Raw genomic sequence first — 20146 nt, forward strand, 5'->3', positions numbered from 1 at the left:
ACTTGAATAGCATATAATATAATTTTCTACTGTAGGAAGTTTCCTCGGTCCTTCCAAGAAAATGCGAAACGCAACGAAGGAGACTTCCCACGACTCTTTGGCTCGTCCATAAATACTCCATAATCGCATCGATTGGACACTACTCCGTTACATCTCTCCCCTCATTATTCAACTTGATCACTATACTTTAGCTCCATAAGATGGCAAACAGAAAATATTCCGATGGACCAGCGGCGTCGATCAATAGCAGTGATGTTGAGTCGTCACAGGAGGCTAAGTTTGGGCTGTTGTCGACCGATAGAGGTGACGGCGATTCGTTGCTGGGGGCTGAATATGAAGTGTTCTTGAATTTCAGAGGGCCTGACACTCGCCTAAACTTTACCGACTGCCTCTATCACGCCATGGACGGAGCTGGTATTCGCGTTTTCAGAGACAACGAAGAGATGAGAAAAGGTGAAGCAATCAAAGGCGAGCTGGAGCGTGCAATCAAGAGCTCCGCAATCTGTATTCCCATCTTCTCTAGAAACTACACATCTAGTGCGTGGTGTCTTCGCGAGCTTACATATATGGTGGATTGCAAAGCGATGATCCTGCCGATTTTTTTCGACGTGGAACCCAAAGATGTCAAGCTTAAAACCAACTTCTACCAGGACGCTCTGCAGAGACACAAAGAGAAGTTCAGCTGCGAGGACGTGCAGCGATGGGAGGAGGCTCTAGTGAAGGTCGCTCACATGAAAGGATGGGATGTCAAAGATACCGGGTAAGGTTTGCGCTTTTCTTTTTTTCTTTGATTAGATATTAATTGATCCTACTATAAATAATAGGAAATATTATCATCCTTGAATTGAAAGTTACAACTACCCATTGTTCTATTTTTCATCAAATTGTCACTCAATTCCTACATATTTTTTTACTTCTCACTACATATACACTCAATTAAATCGATACCTTTTAAAAGCAGACGGATTTTGACCCAATTAAATCAATTCCTTTCAAAACTAGATAAATTCTCTATTACGACTTGACAAATCCAATCTGAATTCATCATTCAATTTGCATCTTTTAGATTTAATAGAGGTACCTTTTCTTAACTTCTAAATCAATGTTATGTAGGTTTGATTTAATAAAACAATTGGTCTAGCTATTACTATTTTACTCCATGCAAAACTAGTAAACCGAGCAGACACTCTATATGAGCAATACAAAATGAATAAACAAATCCTTTGCATATATTTAAAGGAAGAAAATCCAAAGGTTTCGATTTTTTTCAATTTATGGATGAGGAAGCATCTTTTACAAAGTTTGAGATTTCATTCTTATCTTAACAATTTACATCTTTGGTCATAGTGTAAAATACCCAATTGCAATTCGTTTTAAGAAATTGACTGGAATTCGGTTGATTGAGGAGATTTTTTTCCTATATAACCACAGAGTACATATACAAAATTATTTGGGAGTGGGGTGGTCGCCCCCGCTTCCTCCCCCATTCCTCCTCTATGGTTGGTTTATGTTTAATTCATAAAATTCCAAAGCTCGATAGTTTAATATTCTATTTGGATGTTTCTTACTAAACCCTTTTATCAAATATGACAGTCATGGCGAACTCATTAAATTAATCGTTGCTGAAGTTTCGATTAAGCTGAATAAAAGAGACAAAAAGCTACCCGATCATTTAGTCGGACTTGAGGATCGTGTTGAAGATGTCATGCGCCTAATAGATGAAGGTTCTCCTGATGTACGTTATCTAGTAATCCACGGAATGGGGGGCATCGGTAAGACGACTCTTGCCAAGGTTGTCTTTAACCAAATTTGCGGTCGATTTCATGGGTGTAGCTTTCTTTTGAGTGTTCGAGAAGCTTCAGAGGGCGGCAATGTTGTTCAATTGCAAAAACAGTTACTGTCCGAAATTCTCAACATCAAACAAGTGGAGATCTTTGACTGTGATGCAGGGATTAATCAAATTAAAAGGAGATTTCGCAACAAGAAAGTCCTCATCGTTCTTGATGACCTAGATAAGCAGGACCAACTCATAAAACTTGCAGAAAAGCATGATTGGTTTGGTCCAGGGAGCAGAATTATTATTACAACGAGGGACACCCACTATTTACCGATTAAAGAGGAGAACCGAAGAAATAATGTCCGGACGCATTTCAAAGAGTTTAAAATCTATGAAATGAGAGAATTGTGCCATCGCCATGCTCTTCAGCTTTATAGTAAGCATGCATTCGAAATGGATTCCCCTCCACATGATTATTATCATATTTCTCGCAATATCATTTCCAAAACCGGTGGACTTCCTTTGGCTCTCGAGGTCATCAGTTCCTCTCTTTGTGGCAAAAGTAAACAACTTTGGAAAGCCACGTTGAAGAAATTAGAGTTAGTTTCCAATCAAGATGTCCATCACAAATTAATGATAGGCTTTGAAATGCTAGAGGTTGCACAAAGAGAAATTTTTCTTGATATTGCGTGTTACTTTATTGGTGAAGAAAAAATCCATCCACATTATATGTGGAAAGCGTTGGATTTTTCTCCAAAAATTGAGATCTTTGTTCTTTCCCGTAAGTCTTTGATAAAGGTTGATGGTGACAATAGACTGTCGATGCATGACCTGCTCAGAGACCTTGGAAGAGAAATTGTTCGACAAGAAGACAAAGTTCATGAGAAGCGTAGTAGACTATGGTCTCCCAAAGATGCATTGAACGTAGTGCAGCATAGAAAGGTACATTTTATTCACAGCTACTGCCTTTTCGATCATGGAAACATCAGCTTGCAGTTTAAAGTATATTCTTGAATGTGTTCTTTTGTCTGTGTTGTGCATCGCAGAAAACAAAATTTGACAATTTTGAGTGAAATGAAGGTACTATCATAATTTATATCCGTTGGTTTTTGGTCTGATACTACTTGTTGACTTTTGGTCTAATATCAATGTTGGACTGCGGAAGCATGATTGTATTATCACTATTTAGTTTGTGGTTTAATATGCAAGTGTGTGTGATATATTTGGAAGAGGATGACAAGAGAAAAAGGTAAGAGAATTTCAAGGATATAGGGAACGGGATAAGGATAGATATAGTTTCATTATTTCGACAAATTAGTTATACTGCTCCCCACACAATTACATGAATGATTCTAAGCTCTATTTATGGAGCAATTCCACCAACTTTGATAGGAAAAATCTCTACCGAGTTGTTCTGAGATATTTTTTTTCCTTTTTAGTTTTTTTAGACACAAGCATACGTTGGACTTATATCCAAGATATTTTGTTGCCTTTGTAGAGAAGGAGAGGTCTAGATGCTCCTTGAAAATGGATCACTTATTTTAACAGTATCTAGCAATATATATTAATTGCTTACATTTACAATCCGAAAGTTGAAGCAACCAAAATGATTTACTTATAGAACAAGTCTATATGATATTTACTCACAGAATGAACTCTTTTTCTTCACTGTAGAAAGTTTACTTATGCCTTTTCATGTTGTCAGGGAACAGAGAACATCACAGCACTCAAATTAACTGGACTTCCAAAAGAGCACAACTTTACAAGTGAAGAGTTTTCATGGCTGCCTAACTTAAGGTTGTTGGAATTAGAGGGGGGAAACTTGGTAGGAGATTTTAAGAATCTTCTCTCAAGTTTAAAATGGCTCTCTTGGCGTTGTTGCCCTTCAGACTTGCGAGCGATCAATTTATGTTTACAGAACTTAGTCGTGCTCAAGCTATCAGACAGCAAAATTCCTAAGAATTGGAATGGATGGAGCCCATGCTTGGTATGGTATTGCATCACAAATATACGTTTGTTGCCATTACCCTTGCCTTACTTTTCTAATTCTAATTTGTTTCACAGGCAAATCGTGAATTGAAAGTTATACATCTCATGAGATGCCATCTTTCGACAACTCCTAACTTCTCAACATGCTTGAATTTGAGGGTACTAGTTTTTGTTGAACATTGTCTAGAGTCGCCACAAATCGGTAGCTCCATCAGTAAGCTAGAGCACCTAAAGCGCTTGGAAATAATTGCAGCTAGAGTTCAGCCGTCAAAGTTGTCTAGAAGCCCCCATTTTGACCTGTGCGCTGTGCCTTCTGCAATATGCCGTCTAAAGTACCTGTCAAGTCTAAAGCTGGAGGGGCAGTGTATACGAGAGCTTCATCCATCTATTGGAGAGATGGCAGCCTTGACATGCTTGTCTTTAATGCATTGTTATCAGCTTAGAAAGCTTCCATACTCTATTGGGAAGTTGAGATCATTGCTCGTGTTGAATTTGTTCAACACAAGAATCAAAAAATTACCTGATTCTATTGGAGATCTCGTAAGGTTGGAGAAAATGAACCTGGGATACACACGGATAAGGGAGCTACCAAATTCCATTGGAGGACTAGAATCATTGCGTGACTTAGACTTGCAGTATTCAGATATTAGAGCACTGCCTGCTTCTATTGGATATCTTAAAAGACTGCAGCGATTATATATGATTTTCAGTAAGATAAGAGAGTTACCTAATTCTATTGGAGATCTCAAAATGTTGGAGGCAATGCACCTGGGATACACTCAGATAAGGGAGCTACCAAATTCCATTGGAGGACTAGAATCATTGCTTCTATTAGGTTTGCAAAATACAAAGATTATAGAACTACCTACTTCTATTGGTCATCTTAGAAGGCTGAAGATCTTCCATATGCGGGGGAGTAAGATAAGAAAGCTACCGAAGGCCATAGGGATGTTAGAGAATCTTACATCATTGGGATACGACGGTTATAGAAATATAGATATGACATGGCCTCCTCAACTTTCACAGCTTTTCATATCTGGTGATGATTTTCAATCACTCACATGTCCTCCTCAGCTTTTGACACTCGACACATTTTGTTCTGATCGTCAATATCTCACAAGGCTTCCTTTAGGTCTTCGTTTTTTGGTATTACACGGAGTCAAGTCACCAATAGAACATCGACTCCTTTTTGAATTGAGATATTTGTCCGACTTATGGCTCTGGGGATGGTGCTTGACGGAGATCGAGATTGAACAGCTAGAGAATCTCCATTGTTTAAGGGTGTGGGACTGTAAATCATTAGTGAGGCTTTCGGGTCTATCAAGATTAGGGAAGCTCGAAGTGCTGGATATTCGTGATTGCTCACAGCTAATCGAGATTCGAGATTTGGGGGAAATAGAATCCCTAGAGACATTACATATTCAAAAATGTGGCTCCATAGAAAGGTTACCTGATCTATCAAGACTACATAAATTGCAGATTTTGTCCGTATATCAATGTAAATCGCTACAAGGTTTGCCTGATTTATCAAACTCGCTAGAGGCATTATTAATTAAGGATTTGAGCTCTATAGAAAGGTTACCTGATCTATCAAAGCTACAAAAGTTGCGGGACTTTATCATATGTCACTGGGAATCACTGCAAAGTTTGCCTGATTTACCAAACTCACTTGAGAATTTGTCAGTTGAGAAATGGAGCTCCATAGAAACATTACCTGAGCTATCAAAATTAGTCAAGTTGCGGACATTGCAGCTCTCTCACTGCGAATCACTGCAAGGTTTGCTTGCTGTACCAAACACATGTCATCGCGATATTCATGCTTGCCCACTGTTAGGCGAGTCTGGTGACATTTCCGTTTCTTGCCGATGGTGTCGGAAAGCCAACCCGGGCCTATCTTCAAGGTGGCCACCTATGTGTTCTTAAGACGTGGTACTCTTTCCCATTTCACACGTACTTTGCCTTATTTTCTTCATTTATTTCTTTTCCCTTCCCATTTCTTTAGTTCATTGTCTACTTTCAAACAATCAGACAACTTTTTTCTGTTCTTCCCCTTCACTTCTAAAGATGCATATCCCCTTTTATCACATTATAAAATAACTCAGTCTAATCTTATCTAGTTTAATTAAATAAATGCATGGCGTTGATGAGTGCTTTATGAGAAGTTGGCGTTGACACTTTCTCCATCTAACACCTGGCAATTTTCTTCTATTTTTTTTTCTTTTCATAGGCTAACTTAGTTATGATTAACAAATGAAGAAATTCCGTCATTTCTTTGTAAAGAAAAATCACATCAAGCTCCATCATAATAGTACAAAAACTTGTCACCACCAGGTGACAAAGTTAAAGGGAAATCATAACAAAAGAAAGCTACTCCAAGAATATCATTTAAGTCTATGTCATTAACCAATTTTCATAACTAACGTGGCATGGTCATAACAAACTCGGCCTTGAAGTTAAAAGAGGTTAAATTCAAATTATATAACAAACAAAAAGTGATTTTATCAGTAAATATTGTATTGAAATTGAAAGTCTATGGTATAAGAACAAAGTTATAGGCACAAATAGATCCTGAAATTTTATAAAATGTCCAATTGGCTCTCTGAACTTTTTTTGTTGGGGGTCAATTGAGTTCTTGAACTATGTACAATTTTGTTCATATGGGTCCTTTTAAAAAAAAAAATGCTGACATGGTCATTAAATCACCGTTAAATGCAACAATGGCGTCCAAGTTGACAACGTGAGGGATTAAATATCAACATCTGAAGGTAATTTTTATTGCTGAGATGATAAGCAATGGTGTATTTGGAAAGGTCAGTTACGAATTAGTGTGTTTGTGTGGAACTAGATATTGAATCAGGTAGGATATGATAGATAAACTAAGGAGGAGTTTGTGAAGTAATGCCCCTCAAGTGCTCTTCAACAAACATGCAACTTTGCTATCAATCTGCTTTTACTCCCTTGATTATGATCTTTTGGTTCTTCTACTTTTCTTTCCTATTTTTTGTTTCTAATTAAATAGTCAATTTATACGCTGGGAACATTGAGGAGCGCAACATTTTGTTTTGATACTTTATATTTGTTCGTTTACCTGCAATGGACATATCCGAAACCACGTGCGAGTACCTCCTATTTAAGGTTCATAAACTTTTTAGCTCTTTTGAGATATACAGTCAGTCTACTGCGTAATTGATAATTTCAGGCTTGGAATTTCGCTTGAATTTCTCTCAGTTTGTGTCGCTAACTCTTGACACAATATATTATTAGCTGGACTCATAGATTAGGGTATGATGAGAAACAGAACTTTCATCCTAGATTCCTATGATTATGATAAATTATATAGTTCATAATATAAGTCGCCTTATAGTTTTTGAATTGATGCTTCAAGTTTTGTGATAAGTGGTTGAAGAATGCTTCGAAGTTAGCTTTGTTGTCATGGATGAAAAGCTTGAATCTCACATCTTGCGGTATTTCTGGATTCCAATGATACTGAGATTGCTAATATCCCCGCAAACTACAACCTATGTACACATGCTGATGTCGCGACCTAACCTCCTACGGTGCACCACCTAGGGATTCGGCTAATGAATTACTAAGCCTAAACCTTGCTCAGGCTCTCCCAAACCCATATCAATTCGCGACTTAGGTTCAAATTATTTAACATGCAAGATCATTTCAATTATGAGTCGCCACTAATCTATTTTTTGGTGGTTCGATTAAAAACTCAAGTAAAGTATCGGGCGAATATCTTTACTTCTACGAACCAGAGGTTATGCATTCGGGGACTTGATTACGCTAGATTACTTTAACGCCCTTTCGGTACATTTTCTCTTTTATTAAAAAAAAAATGTTTGCAAGCATGCTGGATTGATTTTAAACATATGCACTAACATATGAGGTGATCATGCGAGTGCGCAACCATTAATGAAACACCAAATAAAGCAAAGTAATAAGTAAATTAGAAGATAAAGAGGAAAACTTACCTTGAAACAACGAAAGCATATGCAATATTAGCTAGAAAATCACATAATCCTCCTAAATATGATTTCTAATTAACATGCAATTCCACTCAAATCTTTTTTTTTAGGGTTTTCTTTAATTTAAATGAGAACTAACCTATATGCAATTCATGTAATGCAATTACTCTAATGTGATGAGGTACAAAGCATGCCTCTTGTAACGTGACACGCAATTTCATGATCCTAACATATAATCACTAAATGATATGCAAGCAATGACATGTCATACATGATGACTAAGCAAGTTATGAATGACGTGATAAGATGACATGCGACATAGCACATGTGAATGACGTAGCGAGAAGACACGCAACGTGACACGTAGCAATGACATGGCAGTGATGATGCAAGCATTATGCAATTAATCTTATATGACATGCACATGTTTATTTTTATTATTATTTTATATTTTTTATGAAATTCGAAATTAATTAAATTCCCTAATATTAACATGCAATCTATCCTAAAAATAATCTACTTCAATTGTATCTATTTTTTTTTTAGAAAAACAAGATCAATTCAAATCAAACAAAAATAGAAATCAAGTCGACACGACACCATCTTACATAAGAAATATTACCGATATCTATTTAAATTTAGAAACGATAGATTGACGAATCGTATCCTAGGCATGAGATCGGATTGGCCAATTTTTCCACACAATCGCAAATCGTATCTTGAGCGAGAGATCGAATTGACGATTTTCCGTGTGATCGCGAATCATATCACGGGCGGGAGATCAGATTGGCGATCATAGCACGTTATGAAATTAGGAAATAATTCCTAATTTAAAGGATATCCTAGAATTTTCATGAATATGGTAACATTATTCAAAAGTCTAAACAAGATCGCGACTTCACCCAATTAGGCAACAAAATATATGAAAATCGAATTAATGAAAATTCTTACCTAATTTGCGATATCACCTGGATAGCGTTTCCAAATTCCAACTTGACGGGATGGCTCGGATTGCTGTAGCTGACAGTGGCATTCACGGTGGACTTGGCTATGTGGTGTCTTGGCCAAAACTTGCGGCGACGCGGTGGTGTGGCAGTGCTTTGGAGTTCTCATAAAACCTGTGAAATAGAGTCTAAGTTTGGTGAAGAAACGGAGTAACGCAGCACCGATTGGGGATTTCGTCGGGACTGGTAAGTTTGATAGGACCGCTTGCGGAAGTTGCTGGTCTTGGCGTTGTCACGGTGGCTTGGGCTCTCAGTTGGCTGCTTGGCGCCAGGAGTACTTGCTAGGAGGATATTGAGACGTAATGATATTTGAACAGACCGTGCGTGGCAGCTTGTGGAGGGTGCAACAAGGTGAGGTGTCGAGAGCATAGAAGCAAAGCTTCACTAGAATCCAGACTTTGCGTGCATGAAGATGAGCTGTTGATGAAGAATTGGCCTTGACTTCCTCCCTCTCTATTGTCCTCTCTTATTTAGAAAGCTGCGGCCCCGCTCCCCTCTTTTTTCCTGTTTTCTTCTGAGCCTGTAAAGAGAGATCCCAAGGTAGGAGTTCTCTCCTTTTCCAATTTTCTTTGCGTAGTCTCTCTCCTCTCAATGGGGCCGTATATTCAATATGTGTGGCCTCCTCCTGTTAATGTGCCGGCTCTCTTTTATAGGTGAGAGAGTCTGCGATATCAAAGAAAGAAAGCAAATCATATTTCCTCTCTTGGATGCTCAAAAGATATCATGTTTTTGTCCTTTCCTCATTTGCTTTGCTTTTTGCCTTCTGCTCACGGATCTCGACGCACGAAGATCTTTAAAACATATTGCCTTTGCTACTTTCCTTTGAAAATATGTCCAGCTCTTGGGATCGTGATCAACCCATATATATTCTTCGTTTTTTTACCCTCACGGTCAAAATTGCTATACTGAACAAAATTATTTTCCAATTTTGCCCCAGTAAATGTTCTCTCACCTTAAGGGTCCGGCCATGTCATGGGTCTTGGGACAATTTTTCTTCACCGCGGGCTTCGTCCAAACTAATTAAGCTCTGAGCCATTCGCTTAAGTCCATCCGCCGCCAGTTTAATGCAAATGCAACTATATGAGCCTAAATACTAATTTAAATGCTTCTAATCTATATGCAATTTAACTAATTTTTTTTTATCTAGGGACCGGGATCGATCCCTAGTTTTTTATGAAACAAACAACTGACTAGGTCGCCAAAATTTAGGTGTCAACAGCTAATATAGGGTACTCTTACATTGTGGATCGGTAAAATTGGCAAACTGAACAATGACCAGTTCTTTTAACCAAAAAAAATAAAAAAAACAAGAACAATGACCAGTTGACCATAAAATTAGAAAGAGTTTACACAACTTTTGAAATCTTGGAAAATGACTTGTTTGAGAAATTATAGTAACATCAAATTAAATGTTATTCTAAACATGTAATCTCGCAACACAAATTGGCAAAAGAGACTTTCTATGTTACAAAATGAATGATTGTGGATCAATGTAAGTCCTTGTGATTCTTGACACGATTCTTCTTGGAGCAGAAGTAAGTCTTTTTTGATGTTTAGCTCTTGTACTCTTACTACTCTACCTTCAATTGAGAAAGAAGAAGAAATAAAAATAATTTCGATTTTCCCCCCAATTTGCTTGAGTCAAATGTAAAGTGAGTGAAAATTTACTGCAATTGGTTTATAGAAGTCATCTTATATGCATGGTTTCTTCCATGTCAAGAAGGATTCTGTTTCTAAAATTAATGGCATGATGTCCTCCAAATTACTTTCATTATTCATTTTTTTTGGCAAATAATATTCTAACAAAGTGTTTGCTTACTTGACATCTACTTCTCGATCCATTTTCACAGCGAAAACTGCAAGCGTCAACCATTTAGTAGGTGTAATATTCACCATCTGGGATTCAGTTCTCAGTCAATCAAAGTTGTTTGAATGTTTCAGCACTTGTATTAGTTTCAACTTATGAGTCGGTCACTTATTATCAACCTCACTTTTGGGCAGCTGGTTATCTCGAACGGTGTCACTATGGCAGGTGGAGTTGGAATTTCGCTCCCTGGGATGTTTCAATTAGCAACTGATAAAACCGTGCGTGACTTTTTCCAAATTGCACGGACAATCTTGGTCTATTGGCATAATGATGTGTACATTGCACGTATATGTGCTTCTTATGGTTGTGTTTATTCAACTTCCTTCGTCAACTTGTTTCTTATCTTATGAGGTTTTATGCCACGGCTATCATTACACTAGATTTTGCTTCTGAGCTGGAATATAAGTTTCTGGCCAAACTAGAAAGCTAAATTATCATGGGATGGTGATTGATGAACACAGATTTCATGTATGGTATAATGGCATGGGAAGTCTGTGAACTACATGTTTGTTTGTTCAAGTTAGTCCTTCTGTCAAACAGTTGGACTGCAATGCGGACATGCCCATCCACATCAACGCCATATCATCATTTTTCTTCAGCAAATTCCTGAGGTGGAATAGAAAAAAATATTAAAGGAATCCCTAGAGAGAGAGAAAGAGAGGATGGGGAAGGCCAGGGCAAGGGCGACTTGGCGGGAGGAAGCCAGTGGCGGCGGCCACCGTCAGGGTGCAGGCGACTGGGCGCTTGCCACCATCGCCTCTGAACGCCGCACGCAACAGAGAAACAGAGGAAGTTTGAGAGAGCATTAACGGGGTGTTCGCAGAACACAAAATCTTCTAGAAAAGAGGAATCAAATCACTGTGTCAACAAACATGAAATAGCAAAAGTTGTCAAAACACGAAGCCAGAACTAACAATACCAATCAAACTCCGCATAACCCATCAACCCAACTTAACGAAATTTAACAAAGCATCAACAAAACTAACACAAACGAAATGCCAGTTCTTTTCTTTTGGGGGGTTGACTCTATTTGAGTCCAATGCAGAAGAATACGAAAAAGCTACAATGACCACGCTTGAGCTGGGCGCTCTCTAGATCATAAGCCCAATTGCTATGACCAATCAATTCATAAGTAACCTAGCCAATACCGAACGATTACCAGTTTATCAACTTTGGAGAATGATTCTCTTATCAATGAAAAGTGCATATTAGATGATGAAAAATTGCAAAATACATTAAGTCCATTTCTTTACGAGCTTTCTGCTTCCGACATCAGGCAACTTCTACTAAATCTCAGGTAATGAATGTTCGCAAACACTACTGCTAACTAGCCACCTGATCATTGGCTGACAATGTATATCAGTGCCAATCTGCTGCTTATCAGTGCGTCGGTTGGATAATGGATATGGTTGTATGGAAATCAATTTGTACTGCACTATGAGAAAGACTTACCTTGGACAAATGGATAATGAAATCCCCAACGCAGAGGAAATTCCTATGCAACTTGAGTTCTTGTTTTGGGAACACTTGTCCCTCGACTGTTGTCGCCTTTGAGTTTGATCAAGAGGAGTCTGGAAATTATCTTTTGAAGCCATCACTTAGCTCTTCAATCAATTAAAATGACGTGTGACATTCCGAATTTCAACCTATTTTAGGGATTTATAAAACATGTATTTCATCAGTGTGCTTATAATAAAATCTCACCCGGAACTGATCACTCTTGGGCTATTTTTTAAATTAGAGATTTCGCTAGAATTGCACTCAATCGAATTTGGCTGTTATTTAAAGCCTGAACTTTGGTGTCGAATTTCTGGGAGTTTCGTGACGAATTTAATTGGACGGTGTCGATATTATTGTGGTCAGTCTCGATATTGCCAGGGATAAGTGAAAAGTGAAATTTGGACCGAATGCGGATTTGGACTAGTAGACCTTCCTCGTAGTGTGTTTTAGTTATTATCTTTTGGCCTTTTTCCTAATTTATAATTAGGATTTTCGTGGGCCGTTGGATCGATTTCAGGTTTGAACGAGGACCGTCGAATCGCACTCAAGTGCGTCTGACTCTCTCTCTCTCTCTCTCTCTCTCTCTCTCTCTCTCTCTCTCTCTCTCTCTCTCTCCTCTGCCGCGCTCCTCTCCCCCCATGCACGTCCCCCTCCCCTGCAAGCACAAACCTGTCCCCCCCCCCCCCCCTCTATTTCTCTTCCTTTTTCCTCTTCTTCTTCTTCTCTTCCTTCTCTCCTTGGCCGTGGCTTTTGCTTCTTCTTTTTCTTCTGCTCGACCGGTCCCCAGCCCAGCCGCTCGCCACGCCCGACCGTCGCCGCCGTCGCCAGCCAGTCCGACCACCGCTGTGACATCCTCAAATTCAACCCTATGCAAAATGTAATTAAATGATGATTTTAATCGATGCACTATTAGTAATTCTCACTCTGAATTGATCACTCATGAGAGACTAACCGATTGGGAAAGGCTGTTAAGGAATTAAGTACGCACGACCTGAGAACTCGATCAGGGATTGACAATTCGACCATAAGGATTGACGAGGGACAATTTTGAGCCATTATAGACCGATCAAGGGATGGTTATAGAACGATTCGCCAATAGCATACAATCGGATCGCGGGTGATTCCGCTTGACCGTTGTATGTATTGCGAACGATCCTAAACCCATTGACTGATGATCGCGTACTTCAGAACTAGCGATTGATCCCTCGCAATTACATGACAATCGAGATCATCCATGGTTCGAGAAAACTTAAACGTGGTTTGATACCGAATCAACCACGGGTCGAATACGCGTAACTCCTAAAAGCCACCCATTAGTTTGAGATACACTAAAGTCGCAATTGATTGATTTTTTACCACGAATTAGAATCCGAATTTGGATGTCGAATCTTCGAGGATTTCAAAACTAAATTATTGGACACCGCCTCATTGATTTGCTCGTTTATCGGTTTGCTTGAAATTCTCAGAAAAAAGGATTTAACGGGCCGAGAATTTGAGCCCACGAGGAAGCGGGCCGGATGAAGGCACATTGGGCCTCAAGCCCAATGTGATTCGGCCACATGAGCCCAAGGCAAACCCAAGTGGCCCAATTTAGCCCATTGAACCCAATTTCAAGCCTAATTGCAATTCAAGCCCAAGTTTGAGCCCATTAGCATTTTCAAGCCCATTCATAACCCATTTGAGCCCAAATTTGATTATACGAGCCCGTATGAAATTCTAGCTCGTATATGCGTATAAGTATTTTTATACCTTGTGAAATTACCAAATTACCCTTCTTGCATTTAAGACAAAGAAACAAAAGCATTTAAGAGAGAGGACTTTTGTGCATTTTTGGATAATGAAAGAAGACTTTGAGACATGCTTTAATGAGAGAAAATATCTCTCATTTCTCTCTCTTCCTCCCCCAAACCGGCCACTCTCTCTTTCTTTCGCTCTTTCCTTCCCCCCCCCTCGTTCACGTCCATTTCTCTCTCTCCTCACCAACCGGCCACATTCTCCCCTTCTTCCTCCCTCACGCCCAAACCAGCAGAACAGCCTTTGGGCTGCTGTTCTTGCTGCCATGCACCACCACAGAACAGCCAGCAGCTCGCCGTGACCGCCCGGAGCCGAACGCCGCTCATCCAAGCCATTTCCGCCGTTGACCAAGCCTCACCGAGGCAAAACAGCCGCCCCAAAGCTGCTGTCCAGCCGAGACCCAGTCGTCGTCGTCTTTCCGTGTTGATTCCGGACCGTACAAAGCGTAGTCCTCGCCGCCGCCGACGCACCGGTGTCTCCGGAATTTTAATTGGGTGAGTTATCGCCCTAATCCCTTGCTTAGTATGTTAAACTTGATTAGAGCGGATTAGTTTAAGTCAATTATGTTTAGTGTTAATTAAGTAGGAATTAGTTGTTAAGCTATTAGAATATTATATTAATTTTCGGAAATTAAATAATAATATTTTATTAATTTTCGGAATTAAAAATATTATTATTTTATTAATATTTTTGTGGAAATTCCGAAATTAAATTGTGTTTATTTTAGGCTTAAATTGTGATGCCTAAGCTAGAATTTGCCTTATATATTGGTTTGTATGCCAAATTGAATTGTTTGGTTATGGTGAAATATAGAATTACGGGTATTTAATTAATAAACCCTGAGGTGTCGGGTTTATTTTTTAAGTTTTATGTGAGGAATATGTTGTGGATACTTGAATATAGAAGCATGCCAAGTTTGGGAATTTATTGATTTGTGCATAATCACGTGTGAATATTTTGGTACATTTTTACGTGTGGAAGCTGCAATATTTCAACGTGTTAGCACGGATCATGTTTGCATCGGCTATTGAAAATTATAATGATGGAACCTGAGTGTTGCTATGTGTGCATGATCACCTAAAGGTTCCTTTCGTGCCCGGTTATATCGGAAAACCGTATACCGGATGACCGCCAACCTAGGGTTTGGCCGTGGCCCTAACGGGTGTCCCCAATTTGGTAATTGGAAGCCTTCGCTGGTAGTAGGGGAGACGTAGTCATTCGCGAATCGGATTCGGAATGAACCCATTTTATGGGATATGCCGTCATTGTGGTCGGGTGAGAAGATGCCGTGTCCGATGGGGCGGGACGATGCCTGGATATACCGGAAGACTGCCAACCTGAGGCAAATATCACGCGTTATGCCGTAGCCCCTGGTGTGGCTGTAGTAATTGGAATACGCGTGAAAGATTGTGGTGGCATTGCACTTGATTATGGGATGAAATTTCTAGGCACGGTATGGGACAGGCCGAAGCGGTTTCTCTTTATAATCAGAACACGTGTGAATGGATTGTGCTTGAGAAGGTTGATGCGTATTCTGATTGCATTATAGGCTTATTGCATTATCATGGCATACGGTGAATTATAACGTATAAGGCATGTACATGTGCCAAGGCAAGGTAAGGCTGCCTGTGATTGTGTTGTGAAGTACATATATGTTCTATATTGAGTTGTCTGCCATCGATGTATCGTTGCATGGGTTAAGTACATCCGAGATGAGTTAACCTCCTAGTCGAGGCTTAGGTCATGAACTCGCTGAGATTTATCTCATCCGTTGTTGTTAACCACTTTTCAAGTCATCATATATGAGTACACGTACCGTTCCTTGGGAACCGGCATTTTGAGGAAGAACACCTTTTGAGGTTATCCTCGTAGATAGAGGAGCTAGGTTAACCCCTACCTGTTCTGGTTGTAATTGGGAAGGTCCGCGTGGTGGACTTGTAATATATTAACCTAATGTATTGCTGATGATGTTGTTTAAATTGATGTGTGTTTTCCTAACTATCCCTGTTGTTGTGATTGGGAGTTTTTAATTCGCTTCCGCATGCGTTTAATCGTTAGTAATTCGATTGGGTCGGCAATGCATCCTGGGACATCGCATTTATAACGACTTTGGTGGGATGTTAGCGCGCTCGAGGGTCGGGGGGAGACAACCGCGTTGCCGACCCGTCGCCACCGCGAGCCCATCTCGCTGCCCGCAGCTCGTCGAGCAGCTCTCGCCCTTGCCCAACTCAGCCCGCCGCCACACGCCGCCGTCCCGAACGTCGTCGCCCTTCCCCTAGGCTCGCCACCACCGCCCCAGCTCCCCCCAAGTCGCTGTCGCCCCTGCTGCTCCGGTGACGACGCGGCTGCCTCTGCCCCTCCCCCTCCCCCCTATTCTAGTCGAGCCAGCTCGCCGCCGTGTCGCCGTCGCCAAGCTCGTCGCCGCCACCGCCATGTCGCCCGGCCAGTCGGCCAGCCAACTCGTCGGCCAGCTAGGCTAGCTCGCCCAGCACGCCTGGCCACCATTGCTCGCCCGTGGCCGAGTTGCCCGGCCGTGACCGGACTGCCCTTGCCTGTGGCCGAGCTCGTCCAGGTTGTGGCCGGACAGCCTAGGCCACTACCCCAGCCGTGGCTGAGCGCACCAGCCGTGGCCGAGCGCCTTGCCGGCCATCGCCCCCATTGCGCCCTCGCCCGCACCGAGTCGCCACTGTACACCCGGGCCATTTTGGGCCCGTGCCGATTTTTCCCGGGCCAAATTTAAATAAGTAACTTCCTAAACCCTACCTAGTACTTTGGGTATTATTTAGACTTGTTTAGGGGTTATTTAGTTTTGGTTTATCGGTTGTTTGGGGGCTGAGTTCGGGGTTGAATTATGGATTGAATGTGGTTGATTCATAGACTAATTTGTAGTGATTTTAGGGGTTAATTGATGGCTGTTCGTGGCTGGTATGGTTGTCGACTCAAGGGGCTAGTATTGGCTAGTTTATGGTTTGAAACGCGAGTTTAAATGCGATGGATGGTGGGCACGTAGGTGGTTGATTGGTGGTGGCACTTGTGAGTGAATTTCGATGCTTGAGAGTGGTCGACTCGTGTTGGTTTGTGGGCGGAATGTGGCCGGCTTGAATGCCAGAATTGTGAGCTATTGTAGTGAGTTTATGACTCGGAAATGGGGCCCTTAAGATGTGTTAGAACGATAGTTGTGCGATGTGGCGAACTTGTGATGCCTTAAGGAATGAATTTGATACTCGCATGGATTGATTGGAATGAGTGGCGATTGAGAATATGCGTTGTTTGAATATGTGATTGACGTGGACATTGATTGAATTATGTGGCGTGTGTGTTCGCTTGAACAAACCCGGATCGATCAGAGGGTATTGACCCGGGTTGTGAGAAAGGACATGTAGGGTGTTGACCCAGACCATGAGAAAGGTCCTGAGACGTGTTGACGTGGAACGAAGCCTGGATTAATTGGAGGGCTGACTAGTTGGGTGTTAACCTGGGTCTTGAGAAAGTGTGAAATGTCCAACGAGGGACGAAGCCCGGATTGAACGGAGGGCTGACCTGTGAGGTGTTGACCCGAGTCGTGAGAAAGTGTGAAATGTCTAGTGAGGGACAGAGCCTAGATTGATCGGAGGGCTGGCCTGTGGGGTGTTGACCCAGGTCGTGGAAAGTGACTGGACACGCATGCGAAATGTACTTGATTGAATTGGGTGAATGTACTTCTGTATGGCACTCGTATGATAGTGATATGTACATTGGATGTTATTGCTTTAATGTAAATTGACTAATATGCAGAGTTGGCATATGATTTGAGGAGAGGTAAGTACGTTCATGTGGATTTTAATTGTCGGTTGTTAGATTGCATGTGGAGACTCGTCTAGGTACGCATTGGCCTATATGGGGTTTAGGTTGTCTACTTATTGAGATTTATCTCATACCCTGTTGTTAAACATTTTCAGGTTTGGAGTGACGCATAGTCGTCATGTGCGGTTCAGAAATCGGGAGTGACCTTGGGCATTTGATGTTTCGTTCCATCTTTGGATACCCCTATTTTGTATAGTGAAGTAGGCTACCCAACTACTGTTCCCTTTTGATGTTGTGTATTTGTGAATGCTGTAGTGCTATCCCTTGTCATTAACTATCGTAAGGGTTGCTTAAATTTCGCTTCCACTTGCATACGTCTTTATGTGTTTCGTTCGAGTCGACGACGTGTCCTGGGATGTCGTGTTCAATACGGCCATTAAAGGGGCGTCGCGAGCCCATTAGGGTTCGGGGCATGACATCCCCGTTGATTTGGTATCAGAGCAAGGTTAGCTCGATCCAAGATGGTCAAAGCCTAGAGTGATAAGGAGCGATGACTTTGGGATAGTTAGTTAGGGAGACTTGTGTGCCATGCGTACCCCAGACTGTTTGATGTGATTGTTGAGTGATTTTATGCAATATTATTTGAGGTGCAGGTAGTCATGGCCACGGGCCGATTTTGGCTCGGAACCGGCCCGGTCAAACCCGGGCCCGTGGCCTACGAGCCCGGTTTCGGTTCCAACAATTTTGGAACCGACTCGAAACCGCTGACTTCGGTTCCGATTCCAAATTATTTTTTTAAAAAATCAATAATGAAATTTAAAAAAAATTCATTATTTAATTTTTTTTTATAAAACAATTTAAACTCTAATTGCCATGCATTGTAAGTGCATTGATCTCTAATTACAATACTTGGCTTGGGTGTATTGAACTCTAATTACAAGGCTTGGCTTGGGTTTTATACACAATGATTCTAATGCCTCTTCGTTCCCATTCGATGTAGGACTCTCGGCTTGCCTTAAACACCTTTAATGTGAGACTCTTGGCTTGTCTTCATGCAAATACCAAGAGTCCCACATCGAATGGGAATGAAGAGACCATCAAAGGGGTTGTGTATAAAACCCAAGCCAAGCCATGAGCATGTGAAGTTGTATGCCTTTTATGGCTACGATCCTTTACTAGTTAAGAGCAAAGGGTTCCATTGGACCGCCTAGAATCGGACCGGGCCAATGGTTCGGTTCTCGGTTCTATGATTTACCGATCCAGTTCCTAGTTCTAAAATTAAGGGACCGGTCTTACCGGTTTGGTTCTCGGTTCCGAGCGAAACCGGATCGAACCGGGAACCAATCACCCTTACAATTTACATTTTGATTACAATTTATATTGAATAATTCATTATTTCATAATTTTATAAATCATTATTTTTTTATTTCATAATTTATTTTTAAAAATTTTAAATTACGAACCGGAACCAGCCGGTTCAAAATCGGAACCGGAACCGGAACCGAAACCACTAAGGGCGGTTCCAGTTTCGATTCACACATGGCCACGAACCGGAACCGCCGGTTTCGAACCGTGGCCATGACTAGGTGCAGGTGCGTCAGGACTTGAGGTAAATGCACGAATCATGTTGGCTGAGATTGATTGCTGTATATGATTGGCTGCCTGCTTAGTGAATTATTGTTTTGATTCACTGCCTAGGGCTTTAGATTGGTATAGTTGGCCTAGGTCTCTAATTCCTGCATGGAATTATAGTAGGTGAGCATTTGCGAGAACCTATAAGATGAGCAGTCAAGGTCGAGGTAAAGGTCGAGGTCGAGGTCGTGTGGACCCGCAAGCTAGAATGGTAGAGGATCCTAGGGTGGATGAAATCTGGAGGGCGCTTGAGGAAGCGGGATTATTATCGGGTAGACAGAAGGGGGAAAGAAGCGCTACTGTCACCGCTGCAGCTGCCAGCGAGATTATTGGGAATAAAGAAGGTCGGAGGAATAATGTGAATGGTGGAAATCCTGGTCCAGTGCGAGTAAATGCAAACAGGCCAATGTCAAAGCTAGTCAAACAGTTTCTGAGGTTGAAACCCCCCCAAGTTTGATGGGAGAGGCGATTCTAAGGCTGCACCAAGATGGTTGGAAGAGCTAGAAAAGGCCTTCAAAGTGCTGGGGTGCACGGAGGAAGAAAAGGTAACGCTAGCAGTCTACCAGCTTCAGAGCAATGCAAGTGATTGGTGGAGGGCTACTAGATGTCAAGTATCCCCTGCTGGTACTGCTCCGAATTGGACCATCTTCACCAAGACCTTCAATGGCAAGTATTTCTCGGAAAGCGCCCGAGAGCAGAAACTGGCAGAATTTATGAGACTTCGCTAGGGTCAGATGTCGGTGGACCAGTATGAGGCTAAGTTCGCAAGGCTGTCCAAGTTTGCCCCTAAAATGGTAGAAGACCTAGTGGACAAAGTTAGGAGGTT

The 20146-nt window shown here is 41.3% G+C and overlaps 2 protein-coding genes across 2 annotated transcripts; both read left to right on the forward strand.

The window, feature by feature from the left end:
- Positions 1–200: 200 nt before the first annotated feature.
- Positions 201–764, forward strand: LOC130137891 (disease resistance protein L6-like). Its single transcript, XM_056310402.1, has one exon. It carries the CDS (start codon positions 201–203, stop codon positions 762–764), a length of 564 nt encoding a protein of 187 aa, XP_056166377.1.
- Positions 765–1586: 822 nt separating this feature from the next.
- On the forward strand, positions 1587–5689 carry LOC115679359 (disease resistance protein RUN1-like). The gene is made up of 4 exons (XM_056310403.1): positions 1587–2719; positions 3483–3764; positions 3842–5432; positions 5565–5689. The coding sequence occupies exons 1-4, from the start codon at positions 1706–1708 to the stop codon at positions 5687–5689; spliced, it is 3012 nt and encodes a 1003-aa protein (XP_056166378.1). The 5' UTR covers positions 1587–1705.
- Positions 5690–20146: the final 14457 nt, after the last annotated feature.

This window comes from Syzygium oleosum, unplaced genomic scaffold, assembly GCF_021117445.2.
Source record: "Syzygium oleosum isolate NSW1041296 unplaced genomic scaffold, Sole_v2.1 Sole_v2.04, whole genome shotgun sequence".
NCBI classification, from domain to species: Eukaryota; Viridiplantae; Streptophyta; class Magnoliopsida; order Myrtales; family Myrtaceae; genus Syzygium; species Syzygium oleosum.

Bases quoted from the DNA above. Each gene is read 5' to 3' on its own strand.
- LOC130137891 (XM_056310402.1), top strand. From the start codon at position 201: ATGGCAAACAGAAAATATTCCGATGGACCAGCGGCGTCGATCAATAGC.
- LOC115679359 (XM_056310403.1), top strand. From the start codon at position 1,706: ATGCGCCTAATAGATGAAGGTTCTCCTGATGTACGTTATCTAGTAATC. The intron at 3,765-3,841 runs GTATGGTATTGC...TTTGTTTCACAG, and splicing joins ATGGATGGAGCCCATGCTTG to GCAAATCGTGAATTGAAAGT. The intron at 5,433-5,564 runs CACTTGAGAATT...CTGTACCAAACA, and splicing joins TTTGCCTGATTTACCAAACT to CATGTCATCGCGATATTCAT.